Source organism: Colletes gigas, unplaced genomic scaffold, assembly GCF_013123115.1.
Source record: "Colletes gigas isolate AHSC1104 unplaced genomic scaffold, ASM1312311v1 Colletes_gigas_Sc00037, whole genome shotgun sequence".
Lineage (NCBI taxonomy): Eukaryota > Metazoa > Arthropoda > Insecta > Hymenoptera > Colletidae > Colletes > Colletes gigas.
In genome coordinates this window covers 1,641,545-1,657,290 of record NW_025106666.1, presented here as the reverse complement: position 1 = coordinate 1,657,290, position 15,746 = coordinate 1,641,545, and the positions used below count along the sequence as shown (strand labels likewise).

General features: G+C 41.4%; 1 protein-coding gene across 1 annotated transcript; it reads left to right on the top strand.

The window, feature by feature from the left end:
- The first annotated feature begins 1,080 nt into the window (after positions 1-1,080).
- On the top strand, positions 1,081-12,866 carry LOC122402488 (protein big brother-like). The gene is made up of 3 exons (XM_043405310.1): positions 1,081-1,454; positions 2,358-2,549; positions 10,125-12,866. The coding sequence occupies exons 1-3, from the start codon at positions 1,263-1,265 to the stop codon at positions 10,497-10,499; spliced, it is 759 nt and encodes a 252-aa protein (XP_043261245.1). The 5' UTR covers positions 1,081-1,262; the 3' UTR covers positions 10,500-12,866.
- The last annotated feature ends 2,880 nt before the right edge of the window (positions 12,867-15,746 follow it).

The following is a 15,746-nucleotide window of genomic DNA, read 5'->3' as shown; positions in this document are numbered from 1 at the left end:
TACGTGAAAGCAGCATCAGCCGGTTGGTGAATCCTTCGCGCAGGCTAAAAAGGATGGGGCGAGGTGAAGAGTGAATCACAGAATCACGAGGATAATATAATATACTGTAGCAGGATCCAACGAGTGGCGGGGATTGGCTGACATAACCCCCGTAGATATGGGAAGTACATGTCAGGGGGTCCCTGTGTGTCGGGCCTCCTCTACAACAGAGCGCGTATCCCCTCGAGGGAAGAGATCTTCATCCTCTCTCGAGTGTCGAGAGCTCATCCGTTCGAGAGGATCATTGTCGAGTATCCGCGATTAAGATCGACGTCCCTTTGCGCGATTCGCGTTACCGGTCACGGATACCTACACAGTATCCTTTCTTTTTTTTTTCTTCGTTCTTCTATCGTCTTTCGTTCCTTTCATTCTTGCTTCGGGCCGACGGCGAAAGTGTGCTCGTAAATGAGCCTTTGGAAATGTGTTTCCAAAATTCACAGGAGCTGCGAAACCTTTTCAATCGAATTAATTAAACGATACCTAATTTTTATGAATTCTTCGTGAGACGTGGAGCAACTGACCCAGTAATATTTTATGTACTTACGAACCAATAAAAGTTTTTTTTCTTGCATTTTTTCAATGTAATTAAAATTATGAATATATGTGAATATATTTTTATTTCTGTTTATAATCTCTAGGGTTGCGATTCTCGAATTTTCTACGCACATTTTTATTAGTCCCATCCCTTCTGAACTCTTAAGCCCGCCATTGCCTAAAGCACATTATTCTTCAGACACCTAAGCCCAAGAATTCAACAGTTATACTCGCATCCAATTTCAACGTCCTGAAACGTAAACATGATCCGAGCTCCGGCGTTTGGAAAATCCGGTAACGCAATTTCAGAGTCACCCCTGCCTGTTCCACCGTTGCCTCGAAGGGTGAAACGAAGCGGGAGAATTCCCCACGGTCGTTGGCTCGTGATTGGGTCTCTTCGAGTATGGTAGGGATTCGGGGACGCGTCGGTGGGCGTGGCCAGCGTCAGAACCACCGATCTAAAGCCTTCCCCGGCCCGCTAGTCCTTAGTCTCCACTGAGACGCCGTTGGGCGCAGTTGGTTGTGCGGTATTGTTAACTTGATTATTCGCAGATCGAATTTCATACGTTCGAGTGAAACGTTCCACGAGTGAAAACGATTTTTTTGATCGTCCGTTGCATTATTCTTCGTCGAGTTACTTGATCGTAAGGTCGTTGTCGGAAGATCTTCGTCGATAAAAGCTTTTCAAGATGATGCATACGATGAGCGAACACCCCGGAGGACCCGGAGGGCTAGGTGTCAGCGTGCTGCCTTTCGACGGAATGGGCCTGTACGAACAACCACGGCCTAGGTTCATGTTCAAGGTGCCTAGAGTGGTCCCCGACCAGAAGGACAAGTTTGGCAGCGACGAACTGTTCAGGCGACTTTGTCGAGAAAGCGAGGTTAGTATATTTTTTGGCTTTCTTTGTAAATTGAGAAGATTATAAATTAACTTCTGTTTGCCCCATTTATAAATTCGTTCGTAAATTTAAGTTCGTTGAAGGATTATTTGAACCAATATCTTTGCAAATAAAGTTGCAAGCAAGAAATTAATGCACGAGTGAATCTAATGTTTTTATTCATTATTCCGTGAATATTTGTACACGAAAATCCAAGTACAACATTGATCTTCGTGCTACTTAATCGATAATCTGTGTACAATTGATATTTGGGACGAAGAATCTTTCTGTTCGCGTTCGTGGAACGTACTTGTTTACACAAATAGTGCGAAACATGCTTCGGAATCGAAATTCGAAATTATACTGATCGACTGTTATGAATTGTAGCGATACAAATCGTAATGTATGTAATTCCTTCGACTTGCATCGGTGACTCGTTCCGAAAGGTTACAGTAATCCGTTTGATATTCAACGTGTTCTTCTCTTCTCAGCATGATTCATAAGATTCCTGGGACGTTTATTTCTGCACGAATCAATTCATCCTCGTATATTGTCATTTAAATTATCAAGAAGATAAAATTTATCACAAAGAAAACAATATTTGAACAGTTAAGTCGAATAATTTTATTTGTTTAGAAGTTTTACTTGCCTCTGGCACATAGGAAATATCCAAGAATGTGAGAAAAAAGATGATTCATCGCAAATATGTATAGGAAATCACTTGAAAGGAATGTCCTCGTTTTCTCGAATCATAATTGTTCCTATTAAAACTGCCGCGAATTCCTCGATGCTCCATTAATTAAAGGGGATTCTCGTCTAACAGGTTAAAATGATCTTTCGTTTCTCCCGTAAATTAAAAGTATCAGAAACGCCGTAACTATCATAACCAAAATGATTCTGTTTCAGGTTAGGTACACCGGTTACAGAGATAGGCCAGTTGAGGAACGTCGTGTACGCTTTCAAAATGGCTGTCGGGAGGGTCATACCGAGATTGCGTTCACGGCGACAGGCACGAACCTTCAGCTCGTTTTTGGTAACGCTTCCGGGAACTACGCCGTGGAGGCCGGTGACTGCGATTTCGAGAAGGATTGTGGCAAGGTAGGTGAACTTTCTACCAGGATTCAAACGTTTTCCCATGAAAAATCCGTCAGAGGGTTGGATTATGGACACTTCTTAAATTTTTCTGCATTCGAATATTCGAAAATTCTAGTTTTTTTTTCTTTACGAAGACGATGCTAACACTAATATTCGATTTTGATTATGCTCCTCACTGTATGCGTAAATTATTTCATTGATCGTCGTAGACAAAATTATACATCAACAAATTGAAAATTGCAAAATGTCCGAATATTGAAGTATCTAGCTATAGTTATTTTTCTATGAGCATCGACGGTCACGCATCAGCGTGGGCCCCGTAAAACCGTCGGCGGGTCTAATTGGAGAATAGCAGCTCGACAAATGGGAGGTCATTAAACGGGGCCAGTTTGAACGGGACGTCTAGTTTTCATGTCCTTGGCGTCGTATGTCCCCGGGACACGTCGTGTATCGCCCCCACTAGCAATTTAGTATCCGTTTCTGCCTCTCGAACAATGGTGTCACCGTGTCAGCGTTTTCACCCAGACGAGAGAAAGATATCCGGTCCCAAATTTTTTGACCGTCTCGACGGGAGGTTTGCCTGACTTGTGACACGGCTAGCTGACGAGTCAATTTGCGCGAAACTTTTGGAAATCGTGTTTTAACAGCCGACGATAGATTCTTGGGCGATTTATTTGCAATCGATCATCCAATGACGGTAAATATTTCTCGTTGGCGTTTAAGTAGTCATAATTATGGAATTTTGATGTTTATACTTTTCGCTAAAGTAAGGGATACGGAGATTATCGGCTTCTTCCATGTTCTTACTCCTTTTTCATTCGGCTAGAATTTAAGAGTATGCTTGAAACTGATATTCTCCTACGCCGGCGCCGACGGAGGGGCGTCGCCATCGCGATCGATAGATACGTCGCGAATCCGCCATTTTCTAAACACGGCGCGTCGAGATTGTGCGTATGCCATATATTCGCGATTAAATTCGTAATTTTCATTCGTTTAATCAACATCTCGATCACCGTTCTTTGTTCATTCTCATTTTACACGTTCGAATCTATCCTAATCACTCTTAAATAGTGTTCCAATGTTTTGTACTTTGTTTTACACTATTATAATAATAAATAAATCAATATTTTTAAGAATAATTCATCACACGTTCGAACAAGATCACGATTCACGTTGTATGAGGTATACTAAATTAAAGGAAATATTTTTAAAAGTGCGTAGGGAATTAAATAGTACAAGTGTTTGGATAACATTCTTTACTAATATAGTGAATGCATTGCGCACCCACTTTACACGCGTATATGCGCCGCCCACGTGCATAAATGTCTTTGAATATCCTACGATCATAAACATCCGCAGTCTAATAATAATACGTAAAGTTAAAACCGGGGATGTCAAAACACGTCGAAGGCACGCGTTCGAAAGTTAAATGGAGGCACAAGCAGCGCGGGAGATTTTAAAAATCAAAAGAATCAGCGACAGCCATTAAGAGCTACCAGTCAATTAGCGCTTTTCCAAATCCGTGAAACGAGCCGAGAGGCTGCTGCCAGATGCCCCAAGTCTTCACTAGTCACCTGGTATATAATGGGTAATAAATCTTGCTCCGTCCCTCTTGGAATCCTCCGACGGGTAAACGGAGGGAAAGTACTTTGGAACTCTCGGCACTTTCGGGCCTTGGAGAACCCAAAGCGACCTGTGACGCCACATTTCGGCCTCCCACCGGAGTTTAATATTTCCTACTATGTCGCAATGATCACGCAGCCATCAGTTTTAGCTAATATTGGTTTTTAAATATGGTTTGGATATTGAGCCGATATTGGAATTTATTAAGATATCGATTCGATGCTTCGATTAATCTTTCAATAAATAAAAATATTTTTTCTATATTTCAATAGCGAAACAGAACATAAAAAATAATTGGTCCAACGCCTTTTTCGCAATAAATTACAAAAAATTCGATGATTCTTTGTTTGTTTATATCATGGCAACCCCCCTAATGCATTCGTAATCAATTCATAGCCTCGACGTGCGTTCGTGAATCACTAGTTCGGTCGTTCAGATCGAGGCAGCCAGTCGCTTTTCTAGATTCGTCTCGGTATCAGGGAACAAGAGTCCGCGCTAACGATTCATTATTTCTCCAACTCGAGAAGAGGAGACACATGAGGTGCTCCGGTTGTTTACGCGACGACCCGCCGGCCACCGTTTTGTTTTAATCGACAATGAGCGAAGGAGAGAAAGAGACCGTAATAAAGAACGACGCACGGCGGCACGTGTCTGCCTTCATTGTTCTCGTAGCCGTTCCCCGTAGAGAGGAAATAATTAAGGGAGAGATCTAGAGAGTGAGATAGAGCTCGATAAAGACCGACTAAATGAAAGGGGGCGATGGTGGCGCTGCCATCGCTCGGAATTCCCCGCTTTCCGTCAATCTTATCGAGATTCTCGTTGCTTCGCGCACGCTTTTTTTCCGCCCTCTTTCGTTTAACCCCTTACCGTACGATTTAATTACGTATCATTCGTTTCAACAAATTGACTGCCAAGTACGGGTTATAAAAAGGAGCATAACCGAACCGATAACCTCAAGTTTCGTAAGTAAAATAATGGAGAAATAAAATTCAAGTTCGCCAATCTAAAATTGTTCCATTACTTTTTTTCATTTAATAATTACGTCTCCTTTATTCGAACAAACGTTCGTTCATTCCATTGATTTCGTTGATTTTTTTCACAAACAATCGTGTAATTTTCTTCTGGTCCAAGAATGGATATTAGAACAAAAATTAACGGTCTTCTCTGGTTCGAGGCATAAATTTCTCGTCCGAAATCGAAACGCGTTGACTTAGGTCAAGATGATTTACAACTCTGCCGGGATACTCGGTAGTCCTTTCGTTGGGCTAAATATAAGTCCTAGGGACTACTTCGGTTCCTCGAACGAATCCCTTTCTCCTTCCAGTCGTAAAATTCCACGCGGTACGAGCAAAAACTTCATTTCTTTTTTTTGCACGTTACAACTCTCACGATTAGTAAAATCTATTCATTATGGTGCCACGGAATTCTGGAATTCCCTACGTATTTCATACCCCATACTAAATACGAACGTTCGAACAAAGCCTGTCGAAAAAAATTACTTGTGGAATGTCCGATAAAACAATTCTGAAACTATAGAAGAAAAAAAATCTACAGCAAATGCGACCTGTAGAAAAACAAAGGGATCATCCCTAGCGGGCACGCGCGCTGACCGTATGGCTGGCCGGTCGTCCTTTCCGCCAGGACATCGTTGACGTATGGCTGCGATTCGAAGCATTGTGCTCGAAGTGGACCTAGCGCAAAAAGGCACGGGTAACGCCTACCGAAAAACAAAAGAGCCGTCGAAATAGCCGGTCGTTTGTCTCGGCACTGTTTTACAGGCCTTTCCACCCTTTCGGTATTTTTCACCCCTCCCGTTCCGACAACGGGGTTGACTACGTCTATCTGCTCGGCGTTTTTTTTTCTCCGTTCGGTACCGCGACATGCAAATTCGACTGGTGAAAGGGTTGAAACGCGTGAAAGAGACGCGCGCGTTACAGTTTAAATATCGCCGACCATTATAAGGGCGATAATGGGTCACGCCCATGGCGACACGGACGGAGAAAGGTGTGAAATAGATTTTGTTAGTTTTTCTGCCTTGCCCCCAGTTCGCGTGAGAAATTCTCTTGGACTCCTCCGACGGTTTAGCTTCTTGTTTTTTCTCTCCCTCCCCCCTCCCGGGGGTTTCAAATGCCCGGTGTTAAATTGTTCGACAAGAGTCGACTTGTATCTGGCCGTTTGGACGTCTTTGAATCGAATGGGGTTGGACCAGTGTTCTTTGTTCTTGGACGTTATTAACTCTTGTTATGGGACGAGCCATTTCATTTTTTTACCGATTTTATCGAAACACATTTCCGGATATAGAGATTCTATTGCCGAATATACAGGGTGTTCGGCCATTCCTGGGGAAAATTTTAATGGGAGATTTTAGAGGCCAAAATAAGACGAAAATCAAGAATACCAATTTGTTGATAGAGGCTTCGTTAAAAAGTTATTAACAATTAAATTCAAACATTTCAAATCGTTCTGGAAAAATTATTTTCGGTTGCGGGGGTCAATTACAATCATTTTTCGTGAATAGACATACCCTCGAAATCTTGCGCATTTTTGGGAACAAAATTCAGTATGGGCGGAACTTTAAACGTGAATAACTTTTTAACGAAAGCATCCATCAACAAATTGATATTCTTGATTTTCGTCTTATTTTGGACTCTAGAATCCCCCATTAAAATTTTTCCCAGGCGTGGCCGAACACCCTGTACATTATGGTTCTGGTATTTGATGGTTATCAAGATATTTGCAAAGGAAGCTTGTTGAAATGTAATTGTACCTTCGCCATTTAACAAATGTATCGTGGCGTTGATGATAACGTATTATACTTCGTCCAACGAGAAGAGGCAGGTCTTTATTCGTCGACCGTGACTATGACGCGTGAATTACACACTGTCCTTCGAGTTGCGAATCCGACGGGTTTCCCCGTTACGTGTCACGCGACGCTTTGTGAATCGACGACGATTCGTACGCGAGACGTATTGCAGTCATTGTATGTCAAAATCTATTGTCGGTGGTGTCTGACGTCAACCTGTTTACTTTGAACGCTCTGACGAAGAAATTCCTTGAAATGACGTTACGGAACTAATTCTACTACTGCGATTTCCTTGTTCTTCCACGTATCAGTGACTTGGATTCTTCACTAAGGATCTACAAAACTTAATTCTCGAGGGAAAGACGTTTAAGAAAATAAGCCTGGACAGAAATGAATTTCTGTGAGATTGTAAGAATAAATACGAAAATTTGCAGGTTATGTAATTTCCAATTGACGGAAAACAAATCTTCGGCTTCGTAGAAAGTTTCTCAGATTCGAAGATCACAAATTTCCACCGCCGACAGTCGTACCGGTGTGTTCAAGATCGCTGAATCGTTTGGTCTTTCTCTAAAAAAAGGGGACAAACGATTCGATTATCGAACCGACGGAGAGTCGCAGTCGCCCGCTGACGATTTCCCGTCGGTCGATTATGATTCGACAAAGAGCCGCACGCTGCGAGGCTACATTGTTACGTCGTGCCAACAACCAGCTGTATGCTTCGAACGTAAAAAAAGGAAACAGAAATGAAAAGAATGAGACGAGGCTCGTAACGATGATTTTTCCTTCGACGTGTACCTGGTTTCACGGTTCCATATTTTTTGTGCCCGTTCGTGGAAAGCTGTTTCTTTACCAAGAGCAATTTGACGTCGATTTGATGTTTGGAACATTTGACACGCTCAATTTAACGAGGTTAAAAGTTCAAAGTGTTTCACTCTGGAGTAGAGCACATTTCTTCGTGGCGTGAAGTAATTCTCTTACGACAAAAGCAGGAGAACGACATCTAACGAAATAAGTACAAATAACAAATAATAGTTTATTCATAGATGGCGTGGATATTGGAATTATTCTAGTAACTACGATAGCCATTTTCCCCGTCTCCGATTGAGTTCTTCGAACGTCGTGTTGTTAACATTTCGCTGCAGCATATAATCGAGTAATCGATGCTTCAATTTTGTCAATTAAACGTCGAAGAAAATTATAGATTTTCCTCGGTAAATTCCAAGAAGGAAACAAAGTATTTCTCGAAACTAACCTGGGACGAAACATCGACAGGTTTTTCACGGTCAGCTTGGATTTCGTAACAGTTTCTAAACTTTACAACGCGACCGGAAACGGGGCCATTTGCCAGGAAATAAAATAACCCTGTCGAGCAGGGCCGAGATAATTGCCCGTTTCGACTTTTTCGAGACCCGGCGGCTAGGCCCATCCGTCCCTTGCTTCGCGTAAATTGTACGCTGGTCAACGTCGTTGTCCGTGTCGTAAAACCAAGGACCGTTTAGTGTTTCGAAAATTTTGTTGCCGGCTTTTATGCACCGTCGACCACCTTTTCACAATACTAAACCCGACTTGGGGCGAATATCATTCGGAAGGAAGGGAGGAAATAATTATTTCAAACGAATATCGACAACTGTTTTACAACTGTTTTAAACGAATGTAAAAAAACAATTATTATACAGGGTGTTCGGCCATCCCTGGGAAAAATTTGAATTGGAGATTGTAGATGTCAAAATAAGACGAAATTCAAGGATTTGTTGATTGAAGCTTCGTTAAAAAGTTATTAATAAAATTATTGTTAAAAATTATTCATAACATATTTCTACCTACACGAATTCTTTTCTCGAAAGTGCGTAAAATTTCGGGGGTATGTCTATTCACCAAAATGATTGCAATTGCCCCTCGCAAACGAATGTAATTTTTCCTGAACGATTTGAAATTTTTTAATTTTGTCGAAAAATTTGTCCACTTACTTGAATTTTTTTCTCGAAAGTGCGTAGGATTTCGGGGTTATGTCTATTCACCAAAAATGATTGTAATTGATCCTCGCTACCAAGAATATTTTTTTCAGTTGCGATTTGAAATTTTTTTCTTAGAAGAAAAATTTTCTGGTCGGTATGGTACTTTAAACGTTAATAACGAAGCCTCAACCAACAAATTGGTATTCTTGATTTTCGTCTTATTTTGGCCTCTAGAATCTCCTAATCAAATTTTTCCTAGAGTTGGCCGAACACCTTGTATAGGAATATAAGATTAAAGAATTATTTATCATACAAGTAAGAAACAATTGTTCGAAATAAAATTTCAAATCATTTATCAGAAATTTGTTTTCCATTTAAGTTTGGGTGTTATGTTTAAACTATTTGTGGTAAAATAATATTTTTTTGAAATAGTAGGCAAAAATTCCTCGAAAGAGGTTCGATTTCCGTATTGTTGTTCTCGACGCCGTCCCTCCTCTTGCACCGTCGGTTTCGCAATTTCATCGTTCCTCGAAGCTTGTACCGTCCAATCTGCGTAATCGTTCGCTGGAAATAAGAAACTCGGGCGGAGGAGGGGGCAAGGGGGCCGAAACATGATTGAAACTTGAAGACGGGTTACGAGAGTCCTAATGGACCCCTCCCACGATGCATCTGCGGCGTACAAGCATCTCCGCAAACGACGGTGGGGGGAATCGTCTCCAGAACATCGAAACGGAAAAGTGGACTCGTGTAGCAGGCTTGCAATTTCTTGTTCGTTAGAAATTACTTTGATGATTCTCGGGTGTCTTGCACGAGCAAGTTCCATCGAGTTTCTTGGTCACGCCCCGTTGAGAAATTGAGGATCGCGCGTGCAATCAATCGCACGATTTGTTGATTTAACTCTCGGTGTGTTCGTTCAATGTATCTTTAACGATGATTATTTTTAAATAAAAGAAAAAAATAATTTTTCCTTGTTTCGTTTTCTAAATTATACATGTCTCCATTACAATAATAGCAAGTAGCGAGGCGACGTTGGCTCAGCGAGCAGGACGACTGGTCAGTAATTCGATGATCGCGGCTTTGAAACCAGTGTCGTATCTTGGTATTTTTTCCTCGATTCCTACATTCGATTTTGAATAAACAGTTTTCTTCAGACGTCCCCAAAATGTTGTCACTAGAAACTGATGTTTCTGATTTCAGGTGCATCTAAGGTCGCAACTGATAATGAACGGTGTGTGCGTGTTGTGGCGTGGTTGGATCGACCTGGAGAGGCTCGACGGGGTCGGATGCCTAGAGTTCGACGAGAAACGGGCGGCCGAGGAGGACGCTGTCCTTCGCGATCAGTTGGAACGTTACAGCCAACGAGTGCGCGAGTTTGACGAGAAACAGAGGGCGTACAGAAACGCTGCGGCGCAGCCGCCGCACTTGAATCACCATCATCACCATCACCATCACCATCACGGCCACCACGGTCACCACGTGACTGGAACCGGCACGGGAACCGCGAGAGGAATCGAGCCCCACCTTGCCCACCGACAAGACCCCGAGATGGAAGTCGGATTGAGAGCCTACTGAGGCAGCGAGAAATTTGCCAACAAGACCTCCTCTTGACTCCTTTTCGATCCCGGGCTACATCCTTCTTATCGCCCTCGAGCCGGCTTGGAAGCTACCGGATGGGAAGAACCACGTGATATCCGTCGAAACGTTCGTTAGAGAGAAAAATAGATTAATCGGTACGTTGAACTCCTTAGGTGGTCGGGAATCCTTAAACGATTGGAAAACGTGCGTGTCGTGGTGACCCAGTGGTGATGTGTCTGCAGTGTTCTATTGAGGAGGCTAGGTCTGGGTTTGAATCTTTGGTCATTTTGGGTAGCTTTGACTCTGTTCTCTTGAGTTGCAGTCTTGGAGAATAGATATCAAACGTCTCCACTGTTCTCGTTAATAGAAATGGACGTTATTCTGCAAAAAATTTAGAGTAGAATTTTGCACATACATGTTATTCGGTCCACGCCCCTAAAATTTTGCAGACTTCCTTCCGAATTTTATATACGATTGAAGACGCGCATCAAGGACAGTTTAGGTTAAGCGATTCGCGTGCATCCCTCTCGTGGACGTCGATCAAACTTCTCGGGAAAGACGATCAATTTGCACGGAAGAAATCATTACGCGATTAAAATTTTATTTTCCCTGTCGTCGACCGGACGATCTTCGAGACTTGGAAACGCATCTGTGAACATAATCGCAACAACGCCGAATTTCTATGTACAATTATAACGACGATAAGAGTTGTGGAAGGTTTTAAGAATCTGTGCGACGAGACTTCGTCCATCGAAATGGTAAAATGACGTCGCGCGTAAATTCGAGTATAGTGTACGATTAACATATCAATTTAAAATATACGATCGATGCTGGATGGTCAACACAACGTATCCTAACACTAAGCCAAATCCCCCGATATATTCAAAACTGGGAGCGGCTAGTTTAAAAATATAATCTAACTATTTCTGACATTGTTGAAAGGCTATAATTTGTTGGATATAATTATTTTCAAGTAAAAAAACGGAAACCAGAGTATAAAATTTTGAAATTATGTTGACACTTAATCACAATTGTGTTCACGATATTATGGTGAGAGGGGGGGGGGCTATTGTGCTTGATTTTTTTTATAAAAGGAAATTTGAATAGTTGACAATTTAAAATTCAATGTAGGTAGTAGGCTCATTTTTTGTAAGAATCCTGTACATTTTTAAAAGATCCACTATTTTCGAGAAATGCTATGGTTAAAGGTATCGACATTTAAAAACGCCATCCGTATCGTTCGTGTTTTTCCCCGCATAATAAATCGGTCGGAAATATATAAATATACATATATATAAACTATCAGTGCACGCGTTTCAATTCTAATCGTGATTTTACTCCAGAATTTTCCTTCTTTTAAACTCGTTACGCGCGCAAACGAATTTCATCGTCATTATTAAAATTTGTTTACAACGTCTATTGTTCCATTAATTTAAGAGTATAAAAACGAATAAAGACGAGTTAATTCAAACACGAACGACAACGAAAATTATTATCAATACGAGTATTACGATGCAATTAAATGCACAGTTTTACATAAATAAGTAATAAAGCGTAAAACAAGCATGGGGGAAAATATACTGTATCCGTAGTGCAGATTGAAAATTAAATGATTCGTGTACCGTTTCTGTACAAGTTAACTCGTTCGTCTCGGTTATAGGTTAACTTTCTTTCCATGTGCCATCGAGCTTTCCAGATTGTAATTTTAAGTCGACCTGCAATTTAAAAAAAAAAGCCAATCTTAAAGAGGAATAATTTTCTCGAAGAAAAGGAAAAAGAGCACGCGATCATGTTGCTCTGGAATTCCTGGCGAAACAAAAGATTGACCGGTTGCGTCACAGCCAAGCGACGAGACACGATGATTCACGGAATCTTTCGGAATTCTGCGAGCGCGCGCGCGAGTTAGTCGTCGAATAATTTTCTATTTGGTAATGGGCTGGGACTGCTTGTTGAATATTTTGTATTCGAGTCTTCGAAGAATCTGGTGATTCAAATATTCGACGAATATATTCCCATACGCAAATAGTATGGCATTTCAGTTCTGAAATATACGAGTAATAGTAACTGAATTCCAAAGTATTCAAATGACACGACATTCGAATACTTGAATACTCTGACAATAATATTAGAAGTGTCCCCAGCCCTAATTTGGTATACGTCGATCCACACCAATCCACCACGCGATATCGTTTTTGCGTTGCATTGTACATATTTGTAAAGATCGTTAGGTTAATTTTTCGTGGCTTCGAGCATCCTTTGATTCGCGACGGTGTGCGAATAGCGCTGGGAAACCCCCAGAAATGACGAACGAGCGTTGAAATCGCGCTCGAATTGTAAAAAGCTGTTTATCGATTAAATGTAATTTCCGTCGAACCGTGTCCATCTTTTCAATAATATCCCAAACGAAACAAATTGTTCTTTCAGTTACGGATTCCAGAAACCGGTGATATCTGGAAGAACCATTTCTTGGACGTCATGTATGTTTGGTAAGGATAATACTACAGATATAAAATATGTTGTCAATTGCAATAAAAATCAATTATAGTTGAATTTTAATTCCCATCGCAGTCAAAGGTTAATTAAAATGACAGTTTTCGTTTGACCAATCAATCGATAGATGTACAATTCTGATCCATTATTGTTCACGGGAACAATGAACACGTTTCGATCGGGTGAAACTGAGAAAGGATCAACGGTCGACTTTCCGTTGGTTTCGCGACGATCTTAAGGAACCGTCCGTGGGAAGTGACAAGGGTCCTTGTTCCCCCCGTATCGGTTCTCCGCGAGTAGGGCTTCTTATAAGAATTCCACGGCTAGCATTATCGTCTTACATCGAGCCAATGCCCGCGTAATTGCTTGTTTCGTGAACTTTCGCTGTTTCATCGTAAAAATTTCACGTTCGTTTCCGTTACTAAAAATCTCCTCTTGACTAGTGTCTCGTACAATGTTGGGACATTTAACAACAAAATGGCGAGAGTTTTCATGGATCTTGTCTAACAACCGACACGTTAAAAGGGCTATTTGCACGCATTAAGGTCCGCTACGATTACCACGTACGACGGCTTAAAACAATAAAGGCAGATTTACAGGGGAGATTTCGGTACGATTCTCGTTTGATAGGATCAGCAGAGCGATACTAGTGCATTTCCTCGCTCAAACGCCCTGCAGCGCTATTCCAGAAAATGGCCCCTAATGCGGGTCCCCCGTCGCTCCGTAAATACGTGAGGCGTTTACACGCGCACACACACATCGCGATCCACCACCCGAAAATGCCCGTGATTTCTTCCGATCGCTGAATGAGAGAGAAATCACGATCAGAAACCACTTTAGTAGCTCTTATTACCGTTCGAAACGATTTCAGTGATCCGAATGCTTCTTATACAGGGTGTTCGGCCACCTCTAGCAAAAATTTTAATGAGCGATAGTAGAGGCCAAAATAAGACGAAAATCAAGAATACTAATTTGTTGATGGAAGCTTCGTTAAAAAGTTATTAACAATTAAATTCAAAAATTTCAAATCGTTCTGGAAAAATTATTTTCGGTTGCGGGGGTCAACTACAATCATTTTTGGTGAGTACACATACCTCCGAAATCCTATCTACTTTCGAGAAAAAAAATCGAGTAGGTGCTGAAATTTTTCGGCGAAAAAAAATTTTTCAAATCGTTCTAAAAAAATTATTTTCGGTTGCGGGGATCAATTACAATCATTTTTTATCATTACACATACCTCCGAAATCGTACGCACTTTCGAGAAAAAAATTCCTTACCGAAAATCCAATTAGGTGCCTAAATTTTTCAACGGAGAAAAAAAATTGCAAATCGTTGTGGAAAAATTATTTTCGGTTGCGGGGGTCAATTACAATCAGTTTTTGTCATTAGACATACCCACGATATCCTGCCCACTTTCGAGAAAAAAAATAGAGAAGGTGTGAAATTATTCGAGAAAATTAAGAAATTGCAAATCGTTGTGGAAAAATTATTTTCGGTTGTAGGGTTCAATTACAGTCATTTTTTGTGAATAGACATACCCCCGAAATCTTGCGCATTTTCGAGAAAAAAATTCAGTAAGAGCGGCACTTTAAACGTTAATAACTTTTTGACGAAGCTTCCACCAACAAATTAGTATTCTTGATTTTTGTCTTATTTTGGCCTCTACTATCGCTCATTAAAATTTTTGCTAGAGGTGGCCGAACACCCTGTATAGTCTGTCCAACAAGAGAGCGTGACCAGATAATTTTTCTCCTACGATCTTCTAAAAAAATATTACTAATTTTGTATCGAACTACTTACAGTAGTAATCCGAATTTTAGAGATAAATTTAATTATAGCCTGCTTCGTAATTAATATTTCCCAAAATTAACTAACCTATATTTTCTGTCCGAATAAAATTTCATCCGGATCTGACAAAAATAATCGGAGTTGTAGGGAAATTGCAAACACACAGACTTCGAATTCTATATCATTAATTACATCGGTAGTACAAATTTTCGTATGTATTTGACTATAGTCTGCTTCGTAACTAATATTTCTCCAAGTAAGGTAACCTATATTTTCCATGCCGATATAAAGAATAGCTAAATAAAGTTTCATCTGAATCGAACTAAGCCTACATTTAGGCACGGTCCCGTCAACCAGTTAATGTCGTATCAATGGGCACGGAAGAACCGTGCAAGCATTGAAAACATCCTCCGAAAGATCCAAACAAGACCCATAAAGGAATTCCACGCGTCCACTCGAGTACTTTCCGCCCCAACGAAGTCGAACTATTCCCGAAATCTCGAAAGGCAGAAGCGGCTACGGGAGACGCGTTAATGGAGCCAGGATAATTTATTGGCCGCGGCCCGTGACTTTTGCCTCCATTATGCAAAAGTTCTGACACGGTGCTCCTGTCCTTTTCAGGGCAACGAGGCTGCCCACTCGAGTGTCGAGCAGCGAAAAAAGGTGCCGGGGGCAGGAGTCATCAATTACTATTGGAAATAAATCGAAGGCAGATGCGACGAGTGCCTACAGGCCCTCCCCGCTGGGTCGCCGATTTCTCACCTCTCGCACCCCCCGCGGACAATACGACTGTTTTCGGCAAATACAAAACGATACACGAGATTGGCCACCCTCCTGCGGCCCTCGTGACGCACCCCACTTTCGGAATTTCTCCTGGTTTTCGGGATATTCTGCGCTAATGTATCGCACGAGGCCTGGAAAATTTGTTTGAATCGATTTTCTAAAAAATTTCGAAGCACTAACGTA

What these genes read in the sequence shown, in the direction of transcription:
- LOC122402488 (XM_043405310.1), top strand. Translation starts at nt 1,263, where the DNA reads ATGATGCATACGATGAGCGAACACCCCGGAGGACCCGGAGGGCTAGGT. An exon ending in GACTTTGTCGAGAAAGCGAG is followed by an intron (nt 1,455 to 2,357) that starts GTTAGTATATTT and finishes ATTCTGTTTCAG; the next exon opens with GTTAGGTACACCGGTTACAG. An exon ending in TCGAGAAGGATTGTGGCAAG is followed by an intron (nt 2,550 to 10,124) that starts GTAGGTGAACTT and finishes TTCTGATTTCAG; the next exon opens with GTGCATCTAAGGTCGCAACT.